At 40.9% G+C, this 24,231-nt stretch overlaps 1 protein-coding gene across 1 annotated transcript in view; it reads left to right on the plus strand.

Annotated features, from left to right (window-relative positions):
* The first annotated feature begins 413 nt into the window (after positions 1–413).
* Positions 414–24,231, plus strand: part of TK2 (thymidine kinase 2) — a 43,512-nt gene continuing 19,694 nt past the window's right edge. The window contains 5 exon segments of the mRNA XM_020989450.2: positions 414–717; positions 4,334–4,371; positions 6,856–6,930; positions 15,999–16,052; positions 23,254–23,346. Coding sequence (XP_020845109.1) covers positions 513–717; positions 4,334–4,371; positions 6,856–6,930; positions 15,999–16,052; positions 23,254–23,346 — 465 coding nt within the window. The 5' untranslated portion in view covers positions 414–512.

Below are 24,231 nucleotides of genomic sequence, written 5' to 3' on the forward strand. Positions count from 1 at the left end.
GTCAATAATCTTCACCAGACTGCCAAAGAGGTCCATAATGCTAAAAAACCTCGGATCTGGTTCAACCCTGAAAGATGCAGCCAAAGACTTGCGGTGGAGAGTGGGGTAGGGTGGAGTGGGGTGGGGATTGAGGCGGGTGGCTAGCTAGCAGCAAAGCTAGAATCTGAAATGTGTTCTTTTTATTCTCTGCCTTTTGCTTTTTCCCCTGAATTACTTAACGAGCGTCTTTAGGGCTGAACACCTCGCGCGGCTTTTAGGTGGAAAAGGCCACGGAAGTCCCGGTGGCAGACAAGCCTGAGCTTGCTTTTCCGCCAGCTGGTGAAATAGGGAGGTGCGGCCTTAAGAGCCCGCCCCTCGAACGGCCCCCACGTCTGCCGCCGTCCACTGACAGTCGAGGCCTCGGCCCTTTGCAGCATCCGCCACCGCCCTTTCGCAGGAAGCCAAGCCAGCGTCAGGAGACTCTTGCGGAAGCATTGAAGGCTGGTGGCTTATACGCAGGCCACTGGGGCTCCATGGTGCCAGTGCGCGCGTGGGTCCGGCTGCTGCTGAAGCCCCTGCATCCCCTCGGGCCGCAGCTAGCACCTGCACCGGGCCACGGGAGGCTCCGCCCCCTAGCCCCACTGCTCCGGCTTCAGCACCTCCGGCCCCCGGGGCTGACCATGGCATCGGGCTCCGAGGGGCAGCTGCAGCGCGCTCCGCCCTATGCTTGGCCCATGGGTAATCCCCCTGTTTGTTTCGCTTTTTTCCCCTGCTGTCATAAGGCGAAACCCAGGCTTTCTCTGCTTTTTAGATTTGGAGCTGGAGAGGGCCCTTAGAACACAGATAGTTAGAACATAGAATTTTAGAGCCGGAAGGAACCTGGAAACCGCATTTGTTAGAACTGGAAGAGCCGTTAGAACAGGTGTCGCAGATACAAGAGACTTTAGAATATAGAATGTTAGCGCTGTAAGAAACCTTAGAACGTGCATTGTTAGAGCTGAAAGGGCCCTTAGAACGTAAGAGGGCCCCAGGTAGATGGGACTTGACCTATTCTAATAGCATTAGAACATAGAATGTTGGAGCTGGTAAGGCCATTAGAATAGGTGAAAGTGTCCAGGGCATGAAGGACACATCCTCCCTCAGACACCTGCTGTATAGTTCTGGGCAAGTCACTTAAGCTGTCTCAGTTTTAGTTTTCTCATTTGTAAAACCTCCCTCACAGGACTTTTGTGAGGATCTAAAGAGGTGATGTAGAAAGTGAACTATGAAAATGTTAGCCATTATTATTAGTGTGGAAGGTTAGTGATGGAAGGAATCTTAGGGACTGTGCAATCCAATCTTCCTCCTTTTTGTTGATTGTGAAACAGGCTTAGAGAGGTTTTATGGTTTGTCCATGGTTACAGACATAATAAGTAGGAGGAAGGAAATATGCTTTTATATAATGTCTGCTATGTATCAGGCACTGTGCTGAGTTTGCAAATATTATCTCATTTGAACCTTACGACAATCCTGGGAGGTACATGCTGTTATAATCCCCACTTTATAGTTGAGGAAACTGAAGCAAACAGAGGTTAAGTTATTTTCCCAGAGTCATGCAGCTAGTAAGTGTCTGAGGCCGGATTTAAATATTGTAGAACCCATTTACTGTTATATCTAGGCCAAGTTACTTAGACTACAGTTGATTCATTGGTGTGGGTGCACCTTTTGAGTGCATATGGCAATCTCTCTGTGCATTTTTAGCCGGTTCAATTCTTGCCCATACTCTTCCCTAAATACTTCAGAAAGAATTTATTGAGTGTGCTGGTTGCCGCCTTCTGTTTTTTTTTTCTAACTGTAAAACCCACTTTACAGATGACAAGATGTGATTGAGTTTTGCCTGAAGCCCCATGGTGGTACAGATGGAGCTAGAACCCCAATTGTTTGATATTTGTTCCAGCCCCCTTTTGAATGTGTCACCATTACTTGCTGCTGTAGTCACTAGTTAGGAAATTATTTTTCTACCTTCAACCAATTTCACATTAGTTTAAAACGAATACTGTGTGGTGGAAAGAACGCTATACAGTATTTTGGGTGTGAATCCTGGGCTTGAGTCCCAGCTCTTTTTACATCTTACTTGTATTACTTTGGCTATGTTATTTTTCCTCTCTGAACCTCACTTTCCCCATCTGTAAAAAGGGAATAATGATAATTATTTTATCTATTGAGTTTTTTTGATGATCAAGTGATATAAAGTATGTAAAGCTCTTTGTAAAAATGAAAGTCACCATGTAAATTTAAGCTATGATTGCTTTTTCCTATTCTCTGCACTCAACAATTCACTTGTTGAATTGAAGGGGGTGAAGGTAGGGAAGGAAATAAGTGCTAAGTGCCTCCTGTGTGCCACGCACTGTGCTAAGTAAGCACTTTACAAATACTATCTAATTTGAAGGGAAGAATAGTATAGCCTGAATATATAGTTCTGTATTTTGAGTGCTTAGAATAGGCCCTTGCACACAGTAAGTACTTAATGTTTATTGAATGGTAAAACTCTCTCATTAGTTTATTTGTATTTTTAAAGCTTTTTTGATGGCTTATCGTTTTTTTGCAGCCTAGTTATTTCCCACTATACAAGCCTCCATGGAACCCTCCCTTGTTCCTAAGAAAAGCAGTTGAGCAAAATCAACCAGCAAAAGAACTTTGATAGTGACATTCCACACCCATGGACCCCAGCCACTGAGTGGGGAGAAAGGAAGGAATTTGGGTCTCATAGAGTCCAACAGCTTTATTTTACAGATGAAGAAAGTGAGGCCCAGGGAGATTAAGTGATTTGCTCAAGGTCACACAGCTAGTCTATAGTAGAGCAAAGATTAGAGGCCAAGTTCTGGGACTCCAAGGCCAATGCTATTTCCACGAAAGCGTTAAGTGTTTCATGGCCTGTTATTCCCGGAGCAAGATCAATCGTTGTAATTAACCATCATTTGGCAATTTTGTCAGGTTATTTTCATGCTCCCCTTCCTTTCGAAGCATCTTTTTCATTAGTTATTGGTGTAAGTTTAAATTTTGGCTTCAAAAGTAAAATGTTGCCAAGTCATACCTTTCATGGGCTACAGCAAACTTGTTTGGCCTTCCACCCTCTTTAAAAAAAAAAAGTACTCAGTACACCCCTGGAAATCTACTTTCTTTAACTGTTTAATGGTTTTTTTAAAATTTGTCATTTAGAAAAAATAATAAAAATGTTTTTAAAATGATGCATTTTAAATTTAATAATTTATTGTTAATTTGTGGGGTTTTTTCCTGCATTGAAATTTTGATGATGCAGTATCATGTAACCATATAGTACTGTATTGTAAACAAGTCATTACACGCACATTCCTGCCGATGCATGCTGGACTTCCCCCAGACATACTTGCCTGCCAACACTTGCTTGTTAAGAACTGTTGTCAGACTTGACCACTGATTGGTTGTAGCTTTCATTTTGTGTGCTTATTTAGAAAATAACTTGACTCTGTTACACAACAGATGAAACATGTACGAGCGATTTTTCAAATTTTTCTTCTGTTCTTTCCTTATGCTTCCACTTGCCCCCTTATTTTTATTCAACATCCCCCAATTGCATTTGAGGCTACTACAACCCCCTGGGCTGGATATCACCTACTTTGGGAACCTCTGAGAGTACTTCCTCAGAAGTAATCTCCTTGGGTGCTCTCCTGCTGAGCCACTAAGTAGTGCCTGTGATTTCAGTGATAAACTGCTAGGTGTCACAGTGGTTAAAGTGCGGGCCTCAGACACTTATGAGCTGTGTGACCCTGGGCAAGTCACTTGACCCTGTTTAGTTTCCTCATCTGTAAAATGAGCTGGAGAAGAAAATGGCAAACCACTTCAGTATCTCTGCCAAGAAAACCCAAGTCAGACACAACTGCATGACAGCAACAAGGCCATGCTGGAACATGGAAGGCCATGTATAGTTTTACATAGTGTTTCCAAAATTTTGATTAGGGAGGTGAAATTTATTATTATTACTTTAATAATTTGTTGTTGTTGACTCATGTCCAACTCTGTGACCACATGTACCACAGCACACTAGGGCAGGGTTGGGGAACCTGCAGCCTTGAGGCCACATGTGGCAGCTCTTTGACCAAATCCAAACTTCACAGAACAAGTCCCCGTAATAAAGGGATTTTATTATTTTAAATAAAAAATAATTTAATTTAAACCCAGGTCTTCCTGACTCCAGGACCAGTGCTTTATCCACTGCACCACCTCGCTGCCTCATTTTGTGTAGATTTCAAGATGTAATAGGATAAACCCCAATACAGTGATATTTAACCTCCTTGAAATAACTATTTCAACCATGATCACTTCTTTTGTTTTTTAGATAAACATGAGAAAAATGAAAGGGACCAGAAGTCAGTGGTAAGTACTTATTTATATGCACACCCTCTATTGTTATGGTATATGTTTATACTTTGTCTTGAGATTTTAAGAATGTAATTCAGCATAACACACATTTATTAATCATCCACTGTGTGGAAGGGATACAGGAAAGTTTTTGCTATCCAGGACTGAAGGAAATACAACATAAACACTGATAAATAAATCCTAGAGAACTTGAGGAGGGGGAAAGCTTTAATGAGGGCAGGAGGTAGGGAGGAATTGAGTCAGGCTTCCCTTAGAAAGCTCAGGGGGATTCTCAGAGGTGGAGGTGAACAGAGAGTGCATTCTCAGGTGGAGACCATCCTAGGGGAGGTGGACTGTTAAGTGCCAATTTTTCTGGGATAATGAGCTTACAAATGTGAGTAGGAGCCAGATTGCCAGGTTGATGAAAAAGATTATAAAATAATTGATGAAGCGAGACATATACTTTTTAAGGATTTGTGGAATTGACATCTTATATTAGAAGCAGTTAGTTAGAACAGTGCTAGTTTTGGATTTAGGAAGCCCAGAGGTCAGATCTTCTCTCTGAAGCTTATTAATGAGGCAGCTGGGTGGTGTATTGGTTTGAGTGCTGGCCCCTGAGTCCTGAGGACCTGAGTTCATATCTGGCCTCAGAAACTTCCTAGCTGCATGACCCTGGGTAAGTCACTTAACCCTATTTGCCTTAAAAAAAAAAAGAGAGTGAAGCTTACTAGCCATGTGGCTGTGGTCAAATCAGTGGGCATAATAATAGCCTCTACCTTACAGAGTTGTGAGAATTACGAGGTTATTTGTAAAGCACTTTGCAAACTTTATAGTGCTACTTAAATGCTATCATTATTATTACTACTACTAATACCCTCATGTCTTCACTTTGTATCAAAGCTACTTTAGCAGAGTTATTTTTCACCTTTATCTCTCTCAGAAAGCAGAAAGAACATAGGTTTGGGAAACAGTAGGCCTTGATACTAGTCCTGGTCCTATTGCTGACAGACTGTGGCTTTGGGCAAGTCACTTTCCTTATCTAAGCCTCATCTAGAAAAATGAGGGCATTGGACCAGATCTCTTTTAGCTCTAAAGCCGTGATCCTGTAGGACACTCATTCCCTTTTGAGCCTCAGTTTCCTCGTTTACAAAATGGAGGTCATAATACTTTCACACTGTCTACCTGTCCAGGATTGTTTTGAAGAAAATGCCTTGTAAACCTTAAGACTTGTCAGTCAAGTCAACAAGCATTTATTAAGCCTCTATTATGTGCTGAGCACTGGGGATACAAGACAAGGCAAAAACGTCCTGAGGTGTTGAGTCCACAATCTACTGGAAGAGACAAGATGCAAATAATTAGGTACAAACAAGAGAAACATAGGATAAAATGGGGATAATCACAGAGGGTAAGGAACTGTTTTTTTTTTTTAATCATTTGGAGACAATTGGGATTAAGTGATTGACCAGGGTCTAAACTAAGTATTTGAGGCTGGATTTGAACTCAGATCCTCCAGACTCCAGGTCTGGTGCTGTATCCACTGTGCCACCTAGCTGCTCTTTTTTTTTTTTTCAATTTGGAGGCAATCAGGGTTAAAGGAATTATCATTGGGGAGTTTGGGGGAAGCTTTCTTGTACAAGGTGAGATTTTAGCTGAGACTTGGAGGAAGCCAGGAGGCAGATAGAGGTGAGGAGGGAAAGCATTCCATGCCTGGGGGGACAGGCAGTGAAAATGCAGTGAGGAGATGGAGTATCTTGCCAGAAACAGCAAGGAGGCCAGTGTCACTGTTACTGTCACTAGGGTTCATGGAGCAGAGTGAAGCAGAAGAAGAGTGGAAGTGACCAGGTAATGAAGGGCTTTGAAAGCCCTGGGAGGTATTAATGATAACATCTTCATTGTCCTCCTCCTCCTATTTCTCTCCTAGCTCTTTCACAGGGGCATTCTGAGAAATTAGAATAAATCAACGTAAATACAAACATCAGTTTGCTTATTTTTATCCATAAAAACAAATGCATTGTTTCCTTATTAATCATCTCAATGACTGTATATTCACTGCATGGTGGTTATTGAGTCATAATAAAGCCTTCTTCTAATCTCACCTCCTATTCTGACCCTGGGGTCAAGGCTATGCCAGCACAGCACCAGTTCGGGTCCATCCCACCACATAAGAAAGGCTCATGGACAGAATATGTATGTCTCTCATCTCAGGACCAGCCTGGCCACGTTGAGGAAGCCTCATCACTAAAGGGCTGGCCATGAGTGGATCAGTTTTCTCATCAGCTCATAGGGACCTACTAAAGTGTGAAAGGGTTTCTCTCTGCCTCCAAAGAGGGAGTAGCAACACTGAGGAAATCAGGAATCGTTGAGCTACTGAAGTTATAGTTGTCATTTATAGATCTAGTTGACGCTGTGGCTCCTTGTTTCCCGTCCACCCCTATGACTGTTATCCTGATCCCTGATATCTCTTGGTCTAATATCTAATAACAATTTATCTTTCATCAGATCTGTATCGAAGGTAATATCGCGAGTGGGAAAACAACATGCCTGGAGTACTTTTCTAAAACCACTGACGTTGAGGTACTTATCCAGAAGTATTTTGCAAGGCTGTATAAGAAGTATTGGATAAAGCTGAGAGAGTCTAACGGGATGAGGCAATTGTGAAAACATCGTGATCTTCCAGGGTCTAGATGGGATCTAAGCCTGATCATTGCCTACTGGACATTCAAGGTCTTTCATAGGCCTTCTCCAAATCAACCGTTCAAGCCCCATAAAAGTGAATTGTTGTTGTTAGTATTATTATTAATCAGTCAGTAAGCATTTATTAAGTACCTGTTACCTGACAGGCACTGTGCCAAGCCCTGGGGATACAAAAAGAGGCAAAAGACAGTCCCTGCCCTCAAGGAGCTTACACTGTAATGGAGGAGACAACAAGAAAACAAATATGGACAAGCAAACTAATTATACAGTGTTAATAAGAAATAATTAACAAACAGAAGGTACTAGAATCAAGAGGGTTTGGGAAAGGCTTCCTATAGAAGATGGGGTTTTAGTTGGGCCTGAATTATCTATTATTTTTATCATTATTATTTAGTTGTTTTTCTCATTCTTATGTTCAAAGGTAGAAATGGTCGTGGGACAAGTCACTATCCTGCTATTTAAAAATGTTTAATGTTCTATGGACTGTTCCATAGATGGATAAAATAATTACTTTTTGTAATTGAGTACAGGCATTAAAATATGAGTTCATCCTCTATAGACTCACTGAAATAGCTCTCAGTCCAATAGCAGACAAGGCAACAGGGAAGAAAATGACTCAGCCCTTCCTACAGCTCTTCTGTGTCTTCTAGGTCTTTGTGTTCTGAATAATTTTATTATTCTTCTTATAATCATCATCATCTCATAGGAATTTTCAGACTTCCTGCTTCTAGTCAAACTCTTCTGCTCCTTGCCCCCATTCTTATCTTACCCTCTTCTGTCCCCAGGTTTTTGCTTGTACCTTCTCCCCAAAGCCTGGAATAAGCTCTCTTCCAACTCCATCTGTTGGAGTGCCTTCTTTTCTTCAAGGCCCCACTCCAATGCCACTGCTTCCATGAAGCCTTCTTGTACCCTTCCCTCTCACCCCACAAATGAATGCAATTTCTCCTTCCTCAGATTTCTGGTAATACTTTGTCTGAATCAGTTCTTAACCTTGGGTCCATGGATCCCTAGAGTATTTGTGTTTAGATTTCAAGGGGTCTGTGACCTTGCATGGGAAAAAAATGACATGATAATAGCTAGCCTTGATGTAGGTTTGCAAAGTGCTTTACAAATATTAACCTCACCAGATCCTCACCATAACCCTGGGAGGTAGGTGCTGTTATTTTAATAATAATAATTATAGTAGCTAATGTTTATATAGTGTTTACTATGTAAACTGTGTTAAGTACTTTACAATTATTATCTCATTTGCTCCTTACAACATCCTTGGGAGGGAGACGGTTGCTATTATCATCCCTATTTTACAGATGAGGAAACTGAGGCAGATGGCAGTTAAGTGACTTGCATTCACTGAAGACTTCAGTGGATCTGTGATCTTCAATTTGGATGATTTTCTCCACCATCACAGATTATAATCCCTCCACACCCTCTCATCCAATAGGATTCTTGTTATTCATGCCTGTGGAATCATTGTGCATCAGAGCTGGAAGTATCTTAGATAGTAACTCGATAGCTCCCACGCCTTTATTTCATAAGAGAAAGTGATTGCCCAAAGTTATACAGGAAGAGCCAAGAGATTAGGATCCAAATCCTGAGCTCTCTGTCCCTTCCCACTCTGCCAACTGGACAACTCTTTACCCTGTGAAACCGAGGGTGATGCCTGCCCTGACTCTCAGAGGAGAGAATTCTCTGACTTGGCTTTGTGAATGTAAACAGTAAAAGCAAATTCTCCCTGATGCTGGGGGCTGAGAAGCAGGGGTGTGTAGGGAATAGAGGGCCAGCCTCAGAGTCTGGAAGACCTGGATTCAAGCTGGGATAGATCCCTTAGGACCACAAGACAGTTAGTTCTGGAAGGCCCCAAGTTACAGGTGAATTGCTCCTTTGTATCAGAGGATGGAGTTTCTACCTTGGAGTTCTTCTCATTGATGAAATTGCAGGTCCAGAATTCCACCCCCTCCAAAAGACCCCAAAACAATTACTTGAAAAACAAGGATATTTAATCTCTGCCCCCACTTATTTGCTTGCTTTGCTGTGAGGAGTTCGTAGGATCACAAACCGCGCAAAACCCAACTGGTCCAACCCCTTCATTTTACAGACAATAGCTAACATCTCTACAGCGCTTTAAGCTTTGCAAAGTACTTTGTAAATATGTTCTTTTTTTGTGCTCACAACGACCCTGGGAGGAAGGTGCTAATATAGTTATCTCTTCCATATTTCGACTTTCCCCATCTTGGTTTTGATATATTGTGAGTCTATATAAGAAGTTCAATGGGAATTTTTTGAGAGTTTTATGGAAGCTTCAGATGATACTTGAGGGCCAGCAGAGGACACAGAAAAAGTTTAGAAACTCAGAAATGCATGAAATATATGTATAGCATTGTATAATATTGACATATATGCACAATTTCTTTTTTAAAGTTAAAATATGACCAAATATTTAACCCAAATTTTACAATAAGCTTCTGTAAACATATAAAAGAAAAAGAAAATGAAAAAATTCAGAATTCTTCTCTGGTATGAAGAGAGGGCCAAAAAATTTGATGCAGATTTTCCAGGTTGTGGGGGCATGGTGGTCCTAACCCTCATGATGTGGAAGGGATAACTGTATTATCCTCATTTTCCAGAAGAGGAAACTGAGGCAAACAGAGATTGACTTTCCCAGGGTCACACGGCTAGTAAGTGTCAGGCCAGATTTATACTCAGGCTTTCTTGCCTCCAGGTTCACCACTGTATCCATTTCACCTGGAGAGCATTACTATAGATGAAGTAATATGTAATAAGCCTTATGGACGGTATTGAAACCCATGTTCCAGGACTCATTGTCTTCTGCTCCCCTCAATCTTCCCTTTTACTGTCAGGGATTCCACTAGTCTTCCCAGTTATCCAGGGAAATTTAAGTACTCAGTGGCATTCTCTAGTCCTCACTCACCTCACATGTCCAATCTGTTGGCCCTGGTATACATCTCCTGCCTCCATTCATGTAGCAGTCATCCTGATTCAGCTTATCACCTCTCATCTGGATTAAGGCAGGAGCCTTCTGGTTGGTCTCCTGCTGCAGGTCTCCCATCCTTCCTCTCCAAGCATCTTCTCTGGCTGTTCCCCCTGCCTGGAATGCTTCCCCTCCTGAGCTCTGAGTACTGACCTCTTGACTTCAAGTCCCTGCTAAAATCCCATCTACAGGAAGCCTTCTTTTAGAGGAACCCCTTGGATTCTAGTACCTTCCCTCTGCTGGTTATTTTCTATTTATCTTGCACATAGCTTGCTTTATACATATTTGTTTGCATGTTGCCTCCCCTATTAGATTGTAAGCTCCTTCAAGGCAGTGATGTCTTTTGCTTCTTTTTGTATCCCCAGCGCTTAGCACAGTGCCTGATGCACAGTAAAGCCTTAATTAATAAATGCTCGTTGACTGCTCTTTCCATGATACCACCAGGACTTTCTGCTCTATTTCAGCCCTAGTTGATAGAGATTAGATAAATAAAAAGTGTTTTATTATTCATTACTCCCCAGGGGAAAGGAGCTAGGAAACCTGTTGCTAAAGATTGCTGCCAGATACAATTCAGCTAACTGATTTTGCATGTACTAACAGGCCCTAGCTGAGGCCAGAGCCCAGTTAGAGGCAGAGTTCTCTTGGGAGGTATATTAATAGCAAAGCCTGAGTCTTTTCCAGAAACATTCCTGAGTGTGACTAGGGTGCCTAGTACTTCAAAAGGAACTCTGTGCCCTAATGGGATAAATAGTCGTTGACTTACAGTGTTTCTGATTTCAGTGGGTGTTGGTCTTGTCCAGTAAAGTACCGAAGGAGGAAGGGAAAGAAAACTCGAAGATGAATTCCATCCCCTTGGGGGAAGCATAATAGCAGCTTAATCATTCACTTTGCTCTCTGTTGTGCTCTAGGGGGCAGTGAATTTATTCCAGGAGGACCTTGAATTAGGACTTTGCCGCTCATTTTGTGACCTTGAACAAGTTAATGTCTCTGGGCTTCAGTTTTCTAATTTATAAAATTCATTAATGCATATATGTTCCAATTGTGTATCAGGCACTGTGCTTGGCAATGGGCATACAAGAACAAAGGTACAACTGTCCCAGCCCTCAAGAGCTTATTGGAGCGGGTTGGGGACTGGGATGAGGAGAGGGACGTGTACACAAATAACTCAATACAAAACATACAAAATAAACGTAAGGTAATTTTTTGGGGGAAGGGCACTAGCATATGGGGCAGTGTTGAGCTGCTACTCTAAGGCAGCTTGTGATTCTGTAAGGGGCAAGTGAGAAGGGCAGGTGGGGATGGGGAGGGGGGAACCTATGAGAAGGGAGATGGGATGTCATTTATGTGGATCAGCAAATTGGCCAGCTTGGTTGGACCATAGAACTATGTGAAGGTTAGTAATGGTAGCAGAGGTGTCAAACATGCTGCCCACAACACTCCTGAGTGGGTATGAACCAGATTAAAATGTGATTGGGAAATATTTAACAAAGTGAATATAGACAGTAAAATGTAGATATTACATTTTAAAAGCAAGTCAGTATGCAGCCCCCAGGGGTCCTTATGTACGGTGTAGTGACCTCCTTTTTGTACACCATTGATGTACCGTACACTTGGAAAGGTAGGCTAGAGGCAGATAGTGAAGGTCTTTAAATGCCAAACAGAGGAATGTGCATTTTATCTACTACTCCTTGAAAAAGCAGTCTGTATTCCTTTTCTCTGCTTCCTTTGCTTTCTCTCCTTACTTGACTCTTAGGAGTTTGGTGTCTGCTCTTATCATGCAAATGAAACTGCTGTACCATAAGCTAATTCAGAGAACTTGGAATAGTTTATTTGTCAGATCTATGGATAGGGAAAGAATTTAGGGCCAAGTAAAATATAGAGGGCATTACAAAATATAGAATAGGTAATTTTGATTATATAAAATTAAAAAGTTTTTGCACAAACAAAACCAATGCAACCAAAATTAAAAGGAAAGTGGAAAATTGGGTAAAAATTTTTTTTTGGTAACAAGTATCTCTGAAAAAGGCTTCATTTCTCAAATATATAGAAAACTCAATAAAATTTATACAAATACAAGTCATTCCCCAATTGATAAGTGGTCAAAGGGTATGAACAGGCAGTTTTCAGACAAAGAAATCAAAGCTTTCTATAGTCACAAGAAAAAATGCTCCAACAATCTCTTAATTGCCACATTTGCTGGTATTTTCTCAGTCCTTGTTCTTGATTTACTAGCTTCCTTTGACACTGTTGACCCTCCTTGCTTCCTGGATATTCTCTCCTCTCTAGGTTTCCATGACACTGTTCTCGCCTAGTTTTCCCACCTGTCTGAATGTTCCTTCTCCATTGTCTTTGCTGGCTCATGATCCATATCATGCACCTTAACTGTGGGTATGCCCCAGGGTTGTGAACTGTGCCCTCTTCTCTTCTCTCAGTAACCTCATCATGTTTTGTGGGTTTGATGGGTTTAATGTGATTCACAGATATGTCTGTATCTATAGATATGAAGGTTTGTATGTATGTATCTATTATCTGTCGCCCAGTGTCTCCTCTGAGCTTCAGTCTTGTGTCACCAATTGTCTATGGGATATTTCAAGCTGGATTGCCTCTTGGACATTTCAAACCATCACCCACTGCCTATTAGACATTTCAAACTGATTTCCCAGAGACATCTTAAACTCTACATAACCTAAACTGAACTCATCTTTTTCCCAAAGCCCTTTCTTCTTCTAAACTTCATTATTTCTGCTGAAGGTACCATCTCCCCTCCAGCTTCCTAGGTTTGTAGCTTCCCCTCTCCACACTCCCCTTCTCCACATATGGTCAGTCAGTTTTCAAGTCTTTCTGTTTCTACCTCCATGACCTCTTTCTTAAATGTTACTTCATCCCTACCCACACACATAGCCACCAGCTTAGTTTAGGACCTCATTACCTCTCACCTGGATTACTAAAGTTGCCTCTGGACTGGGCTCCCTGCCTCAGATTTCTCATCACTACAGCCTCCCCAACACACTGTCAAAGTTATTTTCTTTAAATGTACATCTAATCATGTCACTCCCTTCATGTGTATCCCTGTTGTCTTAAAGGAAAAATGTAAACTCTTCTATTTTAGCCTTCATAATGCAATGAATAAAACTCCACAGAGAGTTTGTGGGTAATTCATAATCAGTTATTAATTAGACTAGCTAATAATAACTACATTGATGGTCAGTGGTTTCTCTCTGTAACCAAAGATGCCAAGGGACACCTTGAAATGCCTTAAATCAGATGTGTACCTTCTGAAAGGGAACTCCTCTGACAAGTAAAACTCAACCCTGGTGAACATTTAATGAGGAGGTAGGCTAAAAGTCTTCATCTCTTCCTGCTGAGAACATGGCATGATCATGAGACACAGAAGCCTCAAGGCTTCAGTGTGGGGGAAGCCATTTCCATTCGGACCTTTCTGGCTAGTTTTCTCCTTCATGAGCTGGGTTGCCTTAAATTCTAATGGAGGGATTCAATGACAGGGGCTTCCTTCCCCAGGCAAAGCCTCACCCAGAATAGATTCTGTTTATACTCTGAACAGAAATTGGGTTTTCCAGTTGGGTAGGGAGCATGTGCTTTGGGGTCTAAGAGTAATCTTGTCACCCAGCCATGCCCTTCAGATACTGACTGACCTTTTCAGAAGTTGGAGCTTAATATAAATGGGAAGAAAAGGGTGGATCAAAAATTAATAATGTGTTATTAATGTAATAGTATAATATTAATTTCTTTCAATAACTGACCCAAATTTATTTTTCCAGCCTAGTCCAATGGACATTGTCTAGACATTACTCTCCTCCTGTACACACTGACCAGCCAAACTGGCTCACTGTGTGTTGCTTACACACCCTTCTCCATGCCTCTGCATTGGCTATCCCACAAGTCTGGGGTGCATTCCATATTCCCTCTGCCTCATAGAGTACCTGCCTCTCTTCCTTCAAGAAAACTCAGACACCTTCTGCGTGAATGTATCTTCCTACTGCTACCCCCCTCCCCCAACTGCTAGTGCGCACCTTCCCAGCCTACCTTGTATTTAATAACTCTTTTGCTTTTATTCGCTTTAAATTTATTCTGCATACACATATATATATGTATAAATGTTTTCCCCATTAGAATGTTAGCTCCTATGATTAGGGAATTGTTTAATTCATCATTATACTTATGTCCCTAGCACCTGGCACATATTTGGCCCTTAATGAATGCTTGTTGATTATTTTTTTTTCTTGGGTAGGGGAATTATGTCTTCAGACTTGTGTTTTGGGAATTATATCAATTTCACCTATGTATGGAGAACCGAGAGACTGGAGGAAGGGAGACTAATTAGGAGGATGCTGCAGTAGTCCAGTCAAGAAGTGATAAGGGCCGTGTTAGTGGAGAGAAGACTAAGGAGAGAAATACTGTGGAGATACAACCTACAGTAGAGTTATTGTTTGTAGCCAGCTGTCCCCAAGCAACCCACAAACTAGCCGACCTAAACCAGATTAAAATGTAATTGGGAATTTTTTAACAAAATAAGTAAAAATATAATATAATACAGATAGTGTCAATTTGTGGTTTCCAAGCCAAGATACTGGCTTGTAAATTGTGGTGCTGGAGAAGACTTTTGAGAGTCCCTTGGACAGCAAGGAGATCAAGTGAGTCAGTAATTAGTTCAGACTATTCACTAGGAGGTCAAATACTGAAGCTGAAGATTAAATACTCTGGCCACATAATGAGGAGGTGGGACTCATTGGAAAAGACTCTGATGCTGGGAAAGATTGAAGGCAAAGGGAGAAGGTAATGGCAGAGGATAAGATGGAGAGATAGGGTCATATGAGCTTGGAGAGACTTCAGGACATAGTGGGGGATAGATGGACCTTAGTCCTTGGGATCATCAAGAGTCGGACATAACTGAGTAACAACAAAAAACAATATGCTGCAACAGGGATCCATTTCCGTTTGAGTTTGATATAACTGACCCACAGATTGGGCAGCTGATTGAAAATGGGACTGATTCATATTTTTCTTGGAGGCTTTGGATGTAGGAGCTCTGACTTTGTTGTCTTCTTCTGGTTGTATATTTTGATCTTCTTTGTCACCAAAGTAAGATAATATAGTCTCTCTTTCTTAAGTTGATGCTTTAGAAGGCTCGTTGAATCTTCATAGAAGACCCAGCCTTGAAGGAGAGCTTCAAAACTGCACCTCATTAAATTTAAGACAGTGTGGGATGAGTTGAAATGCTGAGGTGGATGGAGGCCAGCTAACAATAAGGACAGAAGTGAGTTTTGAGTTGAGTTTTAAAGGAGGTGAATGACTTAGGTTAGTAGAGAAGAGGAGCCCCCGCTGGCCACAGGGAGGAAATATAAGCTCCTTGAGGGCAGGCTCTGTATCCCTAGGATCCCTTAAGTATCAAATGCAGTTGGCTAATTGCTTGGTGAATGAGATGGAGTTAGCTGGAGCTCTTCATAGTTGTAGCCCATTTGTGTATGGGGGCAAATGGGTCAGGTCTGCCCTTGCTAAGGTTGGAAAGTCCTGGAGTCCACTTCTATTTCTCTCTTAACTAGGGCCTAGCAAAGGACAGGGCACTCAGGAGACCCCTTCCCAAGTGGATCTCTGCTCCAGGATGCCACAGCTGGACAAATCGGAGAGACTGAAGCCCAGATAAACTGAAAGGAAAAACTCGAAGTCTATTGCAGTGTGAGCCAGTGTTCTGAAGAGGAAGAGTCTGGACTCTGCCACTCGCTCTATCTTCCCTTCTCTGGGCCTCAGTTTTCTTCCGCTTCTAAAATGAGGGGTTAGCTGTAATACTCTTTGCTCTGGCTTTGACATTTCATGTATCAAGGCCCATTAACCTTAATGAGTCAACAAGCAAATGTTAAGTGCCTATTCCGTGCCAGGTTCTTTTCAGTTCTGATTTTTTTTTTTTGTTGGTGATCCTTGGTTTCTGTTTTCCATTTTCCAGGTTTTGACAGAGCCTGTATCTAAATGGAGAAATGTCCGTGGCCACAACCCTCTGGTGAGTGAGCTGTGGGGGGAGCCTGCTAGCCTAGAGAGGCTAGAGCATCTCAGTCCAAACATTGTTCAGGGTTGTGCCTTAGCACACCGTGAGGATGTTTGAATGAAAATAACAGTGGAGGATAGGCAGAGGCGGCTGGGCAGAATTCTACCCATGTTAATTTGGGACTATCAGGGCTGATGAGAGAGGCAGGAAGTAAAATAAGTTGTAGACAGTGCTTTCCAGTGGATTCTTTGGAAAACCACAGTTTGCTATTTGCAATGAGGTGGCAAAGCAGATTGAACACTGGACCTGGAGTTGGGAAGACCTGAGTTCAAATTCTGCCTCAGACACTTAACTAGTTGTGTGACCCTGGGCAAGTCACTTAACCTTTCTCTGCCTCAGTTGCTTCATCTGTAAAATGGCAATAATAATATCCAACCTCCCCACTAGGGTTGTTGTGAGAATAAAATGAGATAATATTTATAAAAAACAAAACAAACCCGACTACGTTGCAAACCTTTTGCAGCTGTTGTTAGTTGCTTGTTGAGGGATGATGTGAGTGAAAATCCATAATTATTAGTAGAGAGTCATGGATTTTGTGGGGATTGCTGGCCTGGGCAAGGTGAAGTTCAAGACTATGAAGCTTAGATTTTTTTCAGAAGGAACATTTTAACATTTTCTCTATGACTTTGAGCAATCCCCATCTTCTCTATGGACCTAAATTTTCTTATCAGTACAGTAAGATGAGAAAACTGGTCTTTGGCTCTAAATTTCCTTATCTGTATAGCAAGATGAGAAGAGTAGACTAGAAAATTGCCAAGGTCTGGGCCTGCTATGTTCTAATATCACTTTCAGTTTTGATGATTTTTTCTTTTTTTAAATTAAATTCAATTTTTGGTTTTTTTTGGTGAGGCAATCAGGGTTAAGTGACTTGCCCAAGGTCACACAGCTAGTGAGTGTCAAGTGTCTGAGGCCGGATTTGAACTTAGGTCCTCCTGACTCCAGGGCCATTGCTCTATCCACTGCGCCACCTAGCTGCCCCTTAAATTCGATTCTTTTCAATGAACAAAAATCTTTCTTCTTTCCCTGTCCCACCCCAATGGAAAACAAAAAGAAATTCCTTTTATGACATTGGTCATGATATTTTATTTTCTAAAAGCCCTTTGGCCTTGAACGTTCTGTGTCCTGTAGTCCCTGATAGCTCTAACGTTCTGGGTTCTGGAGTTCCTTATAGCTCTAATGTTCTCGGTTCCAATTTGCCTGAGAACTCTTAAGACCCTTCTAACTCCAATATTCTGTTTTAAAAGTGCCTTGTGGCTCTGATGTTTTATATAAGGTCCCATCCAATTCTAGTATTCTTAGATCTCTTTTTGCTTTGAAATTCTCTGATCCTGTGTTTGGCTCTGACAGTAGGATCTTATGAGAGGGCATATGCAGAGGGGGAATTTTTCCAAGGAAGCCAGAACTAATCTTGCCTGTGTTGCCTTGGTGACAGGGAGCAGAAGAATTGGGAAGAAAGAGACCAGCAGACTCCCCTCCCTTGGGCTTACCACCAGAAAGCCATTGGATGGGTATCAGTATTATCCTGGCTGATGATTACCAAGGGAAGATTGTCTGCCTAATTGCATCCAGCAAGTCTTTCTTCTTTTGCCCTCTCCATTCCTTTCAGCCCAGATAGGTATTTGCTAGTCATTGAATAGAAGAAGCAAGACTTCTTGGTGCTATGAGCTTGGGGAAGGGTTATTTTCATTTTCAGATCCTTCCCCACCTTTTTTATATCATCAATAATTATAATAGGTTGTCATATATGATGACAGTTGCTGTGCAATTAGAATTGTAAAATTGGAAGGGCCCTCAGGAACTGTCTAGTCTGACCCTCAATTCATTACAAAAATGCATCGTTGTTTGACTGAGTGACCCTGAGCTAGTTACTTAATCTGAGTTTTCTTATTTGAAAATGAGAGTAAGACTCCTTCTACCTACCACTAGCTCCCTGAGTTATCTTGAGAAAAATGTGTTATGAAGTATGATAGGAATGTGGGCTGTCATTATTATTAGGTTAGGGCTTGAATAGTGTAGACCCTTAGAGTTGGATGGGACATGAGAGGTTATCTGGATTGGGGTGTTCTTCACTTTGCTTGTATCCTAGACCCCTTTGGCAATATCTGGGGAAGCCCATTGGCCCTTTCCCTGTTGTTAAATGTATACAACAAAATACATAGATTATAAGGGAAACCAATTGTATTAAAATACAGTCATCAAAATATTTTTTAAAAAAACTAGCTCATGGCCCCCCACCCCCCAGCCCCTGTTAAGAATCCACAATCTTGTCTACCTTCTGCTTGATCGGGAAACTCCTCTATAGAAGCCTTGGAAAAATGGTCATTGAACCCTGCTTGATGCTCTTCGGTGATGGGAGAGTCACTTCCTTTTGAGGTGATCCATTCTGCTTTGGATAGCTACTGCTGTTGTTTTCTTTTGTGTGGAGCAGAAACCTGCTTGCTCCTAACCTCTTCCTCCTGGTCCCATTTCTAATAGATGGCTTGCTAGCTGTACCTCGTCCTACCCTTTGGTGCCAAGTAGAAAAAGATCCAATCTCACTTCCACGTGGCAGTGCTTCAAATATTTGATGACAGTGAATGATCAAGGGTCATCTGAGCGTCCTATTGAGTGGGCCAGGTATCCTTGGCGTCTTTGTTCAATGCTACTTTAGCAGGGTTTAACAATTTTTAAATTGGGTGGCTAAGTGGATAGAGTGCTAGGCCTGAAGTCAGGAAGACTCACCTTCCTGAGTTAAAATCTGGTCTCAAATACTCACTAGCTGCTTGACCTTGGCCAAGTCACTTCACCCCGTTTGCCTGTTTCCTCATCTATAAAATGAACTGGAGAAGGAAATGACGAATTACTCCAATATCTTTGTCAAGAAAGCCCCAAATGGAGTCATGAAGTCAGTCACAACTGAAACGACTGAATGGCAATTTTAAAGAAATACAAATAGAAAACATAATTAGTTATTTATTATTAAGTTATTAAATTATTTGTTATTATTACATGTTAATAACTATTGATCTATCTAACTTTTGAATAATGTTTTAAAAAGAAATCATATCCAAAGCCATAAGCTGCCAACCATCTCCAACTTGTTTTAATCAAGTGTCTATTAATGTTAACCAGATATAGTCATATTTATATCATAGTTCAGAGTGACTTCTTTGTCCTTTATGCCCTTCTTTTGGATTTTCTAAAAGTAGTCAGTGGCCCTCTTAAAACACAGCCTGCTGAACTAGATGCAATCCAAAGTCATGACACCTTAGAGCTGAATGGGGCTGCAGAGACCATGTGGTCCAAATCTCTCATTTTATAGATGAAGCAAACTATGCGAGAGGGGAGAAATGATTTATCCAAAGTCACCCAGTCAGTAAGTGGTAGAGCTACGCCTTTTGATCTCTCCTCTTCTAAAGATAGTACAGCGGGGAACTTGTGCCCTTTCTCAATTTAGATACTATGTTTCAATCAAAGAAGCCTTGAATTAACTTAAAAAAAATTTTAATTCAAGAAACATTTATTTAGTGCCTACCGTATGCAAAATCCTGTGCTAAGCTTGGGATATATAAAATTGAAAAACCATGGTCCTTTTCCCGTCATTGAGTTTAAAGTCTGGTAGAGGGAATACGTTGTGTATACAAATGAACTTGATAGAATAGATAAAGGATACATCCGGAAAAGTTTGAGGAGAGATCATTTTTTTTCTGGAGGGAATCAGGGAAGGCTTAATGGAGGAGGTGATTTAGCCCGAGCCAGAAGCTGAAGAAAGAGGATTTCAGCAGGCAGCAATGAGGATGGAGTATGTGTCAGGCATGGAGGACAGCCAGTGCAAATGCTTGAAGGCAGGACACAGCGAGTAAGTTTATGGAATAACAAGTAGTCTGGTTTGTCTGGAATGGAGAGGATATATGTCAGGGACTGTTACATGAGGTAAAATTGGGAAGGTAGGTTAGAGTCAGATTGTGGAGAGTTTTCAGTGTGTAGTTTGTATATTATCCTAAGGGCAACAGGGAGCTGTGGAAGATTTTTGAGCTAGGGAGTGTCATGGCTGAATTAACCCACATGTCTGCCACACATTTGACTCCTTGAGCTTACTTATAATTTCTGAAACACCTCTGGCCTTTTTTTTTTTTAACATGAATAGGCAGCTAGGTGGTATAGTGGCTAGAGGACTGGAGTTGGAGTCCAGAAAACCTGAGTTCAAATCCTGCCTCAGAAACTAGTTGTGTGACTCTGGGTAGGTCACTTCTTTCATTCTCAATTTCCTCGTCCGCAAAATGGAAATAATAGTAGCACTTACCTCACAGGGCTGTTATGAGAGGATCAAATGAGATAATATAGGTAAAGTACTTTGTAAGCTTTGTAGCGCTATATTAAATGTTAGCTATTACTATTATATATGTAAAGCATCTTGCAAATCTTAAAGGGTTATATAAATGTTAAGTACTATTGTTGTTTTGGTTGTTAATAGCTTTCTAACCGTAGCTCTCCCATCTTATTTTTGTGTAGTTGGTTAAAAAAAAATTCCCTTTAATAAAAACATATTCAAATACCCCAGGTAAAAGTAGTCTCCAAGATGATTAAAAGCCCCAGACAAGGAAATTAAAAGCAATAGTCTAGAAAGTTCCCAGAGAGGTCAGGAGCTCACTGCTAGAGGCTTCGAGTTGATTTTATACTCTTTTGTGCAGTTGATTTTATTTATTTTTTACTTTCTTAAAAAAATTGTATTTTTAATTTATGGAATAAAACAAGCATTTCCATAACATAGTACAATAAAAAGATGATCGCACATGAAACTGCAAATCTGCTATGTACAACTTACTATTCCTTTCAAATATACAACAAAATTAGCATGTAAATTTCTTTTTTTCTCCCCCCGTCCCACAGAGATGGCTACCATTAGATACAAATACTTGTACATATTTAAAATTGTTCTATACGTAGTTCTGTTTATCAGTTCTTTCTCTGGATGCAAATAGTGTCTTTCTTCATATGTCCTTTACAGCTAATTTGGGCATTTATAATAGACAAAATAACTTACTCTCTCAAAGTTGTTCTTAAAACTATTACTGTTACTGTATACAACGTCCTCTTGGTTCTGCTCATTTTGCTCTTCATTATTTCATGCAAGTCTTTCTATGTTTTTCTAAAATCAATGAGCTCATCATTTCTTTTAGCAAAGTAGTATTCCATCACAGTCATATACCACAACTTGTTCAGAGCTGATGGGCCTCCGTTCGATTTCTGGTTCTTTGCCATCACAAAGAGAGCTGCTACAAACATTTTAAAACATATAGGTTCTTTTCTCTTTTCCCTAATTGTCTTCATAAATAGATCAAGTAGTGGTATTTCTCTGCGCATATTTAGGGTTAGGGTTAGTAGATCAAGTAGTGGTCAAAGGGTCTAGGTAGTTTAATAACTCTTTGGGTATAATTCCAGATTGCTCTCCACCATGGTTGGATCAGTTTACAATTCCACCAACAGTGAATTAGTGTCCCAGGTTTTCCATATCTCCTCCAACATTTATCACTTTCCCTTTCTATCATTTTAGCCAGTCTGGTTGGTATAAAATGATATCTCAAGGTTGTTTTCATTTTTGTGCAGTTAATTTTAAAGGGGTGTGTGTGTGTGTGTGTGTGTGTGTGTGTGTGTATAGGGAGAGAGAGTATGTATTTATAAACATCAGGTCTAGGTAGTGCAGTGGATATAGCGTGAAGTCAGGAAAACTCATCTTCCTGGGTTCAAATCTGGCCTCAGACACTTTTTAACTGTAACTCTGGGCAAGTCATTTCCCCCTATTTTCCTAGTTTCCTCATATGTAAAATGAATTGGAGAAGGAAATGGCAAATTACTCCAGTATCTTTACCAAGAAAATCCCAAATAGGGTCGGATAGGGCTCAACAAAAACAACAGCTAGTTTCACATCTATTCCAGTTTTTAGGTCAGTATGTTATAGATCTTGTCCAAAGGCACAGACAATTTTCACAAGCATGTGTATCAAGAGATTAAGGTTTATCTTTCCTTTCACATGCAGCAATGTACTTTGTGTTTTGTGCCTGTATCTTCTGCTGCATAATCATCTGGACCTGGCTGTTCTGCCCCCTCCCCCCAAATGGTGGTTACTTATCTCTTATCCTATGAGGGCAGCGATTCTCAAAGCATAATCTATGGACCCCTGGAAGTCCTCGAGACCATTTCAGAGGCTTCTAGTTCAAGTTTATTATCACAATAATACTAAGACATTATTTGCCTATTAAAATACTCCTTTTTCTGATTGCTTGTCTGTGTGAGGCTAGATTTTCTTTGCGTATTTCAACCAAAGCAACATATCACAACAGATTGAATGCAGAAGCAGTTTGAGAATCCAGCTGTCTTCCATTAAAATAGATGTGTGAAAATATGTAAAACAGGACCAGTCTTCTCACCAAACTTTTTATTTTGTTTTAGGAAATTTACTTGTTTTTCATTTAAAACTTAGTTATATTAACATGTAATAGGTTTATTATAATTTTTGATGAATCAGTACATATTTTAAAAATTTTATCAGTTTTAATTTCTTCTATAGTAAATATCAATAGATTGTTGTTCAGTCATGTCCAACTCTTTGTGACCCTACTTGGGGTTTTCTTGGCAAAGGTACTGGAGTGATTTGACATTTCCTTCGCCAGTTTATTTTATAGATGAGGAAATTGAGGCAGACAGGGTAAGTGACTTGTCCAGGGTCACACAGCTAGTAAGTGTCTGAGGCTGGATTTGAACTCAAGTCTTCCTGACTCCAGATTTGGTGTTCTTTCAACTGTGCCACCTAGCTGCCCAAATATCAGTAGATATCATTCACACAAACAACAGCTCTTTAGGCTGGTAAGAGTGTAAAAGGGTCGGTCCTGAGACCAAAAGGTAGAGAATCAGTGCTGTAATCAGCATTTTTTCCTTGGGAGAGGAAAGACTCGTCTAAAGCCTGGGGATGAGCTCTGGATTTGGAGTTAGGACGTGGGTTTATTTCTGCCTCTCTACCTTGCTATCTGTGTGACTTCGGTGGAGGCATTTTCTCCATTTTAGTTTCCTTCCTCGTAAAATCTCAGGGGAATGTGGCTCTTTCCTGCCCCCAGTCCTATGGAGTTTTGTCATTCTTTTACCTGCAGTGTAAGTGAAGTTGTCTCCCTTTGCCTTCTAGGGCTTGATGTATCAGGATGCCTCCAGATGGGGAATAACCTTGCAGACTTATGTGCAGCTTACCATGCTGGAGCAGCACACCAAGCTCTGGTGAGTTTCATGCACTTAGTTTTCTTTCTTTCTTTCTAGAACTCTTTAACAATAAACTTTTAGGGTACCTTTCTTTTTTATTTTTTTTAGTAGGAAGAAATTCTTATCTGTAGTTAGTTACTATACAACAGGGTATAGTGGAAAATCTGTCCATTAGACTGGAAGGAAGACCTTACTTCTAGGATTGGCCCTATTAGCTGTTTTAAGCCATCTCGTTTTCCTTCTCTGGGCCTCAGTTTCCTCATCTGAAAAATGAGAAAGTGGAGGAGGTGATTTCTTTTTACCTTCAGCTTTCTCTGTAATTTCAGCATCCATTCCAGCTCTGCATTCTAAGGTACTGCCCGGCTCTGATGTTTTCTGTTCTAAGGACCTTCCTAGCTCTGGCATTCTTTGTTCTAAGGTCCCTTCTAGCTTTGACTTTTTCTGTCCTTTTACCATTTCCAATAACATTATATATGCTAACTAACGAATGTGAATGATTCTTCCCATGGTTACATAACTACACCTCTATATATAATTAACACTTAGAGTGAGGTATAGGCTCATATGTATCCTTGGAAAACAAATGCCTTAATTTTTTTTTTTGCAAGTCTGAATTTCACTTTTCCCAAGTTACATTTCCTAAAGTTAACAGGTCGGGGAAGAGTGGTATAGTGTGACCAGAGAGCTAGCCTCACAGTTGAGAAGTCATGGGTTCATTTGCCACCATGACACACACTGGCTGTATGACCCTGGGCAAATAATTTGACTTCTCAATGCCCTAAGCAGCACTCAGACATAAGTTGCTGAGTAGTTGTAGGACTGTACTGGTGGAGTGTCTTTCCTGGGGGTTCCCATCACTCATGAAATCCCAGGTCCAATGAAAAGAAAACTATTTGGTCAAGAATCA

The sequence above is a fragment of the Phascolarctos cinereus genome, unplaced genomic scaffold (genome assembly GCF_003287225.1).
Source record: "Phascolarctos cinereus isolate Bilbo 61053 unplaced genomic scaffold, phaCin_HiC Scaffold_2;HRSCAF=192, whole genome shotgun sequence".
In the NCBI taxonomy this organism is placed as follows: domain Eukaryota; kingdom Metazoa; phylum Chordata; class Mammalia; order Diprotodontia; family Phascolarctidae; genus Phascolarctos; species Phascolarctos cinereus.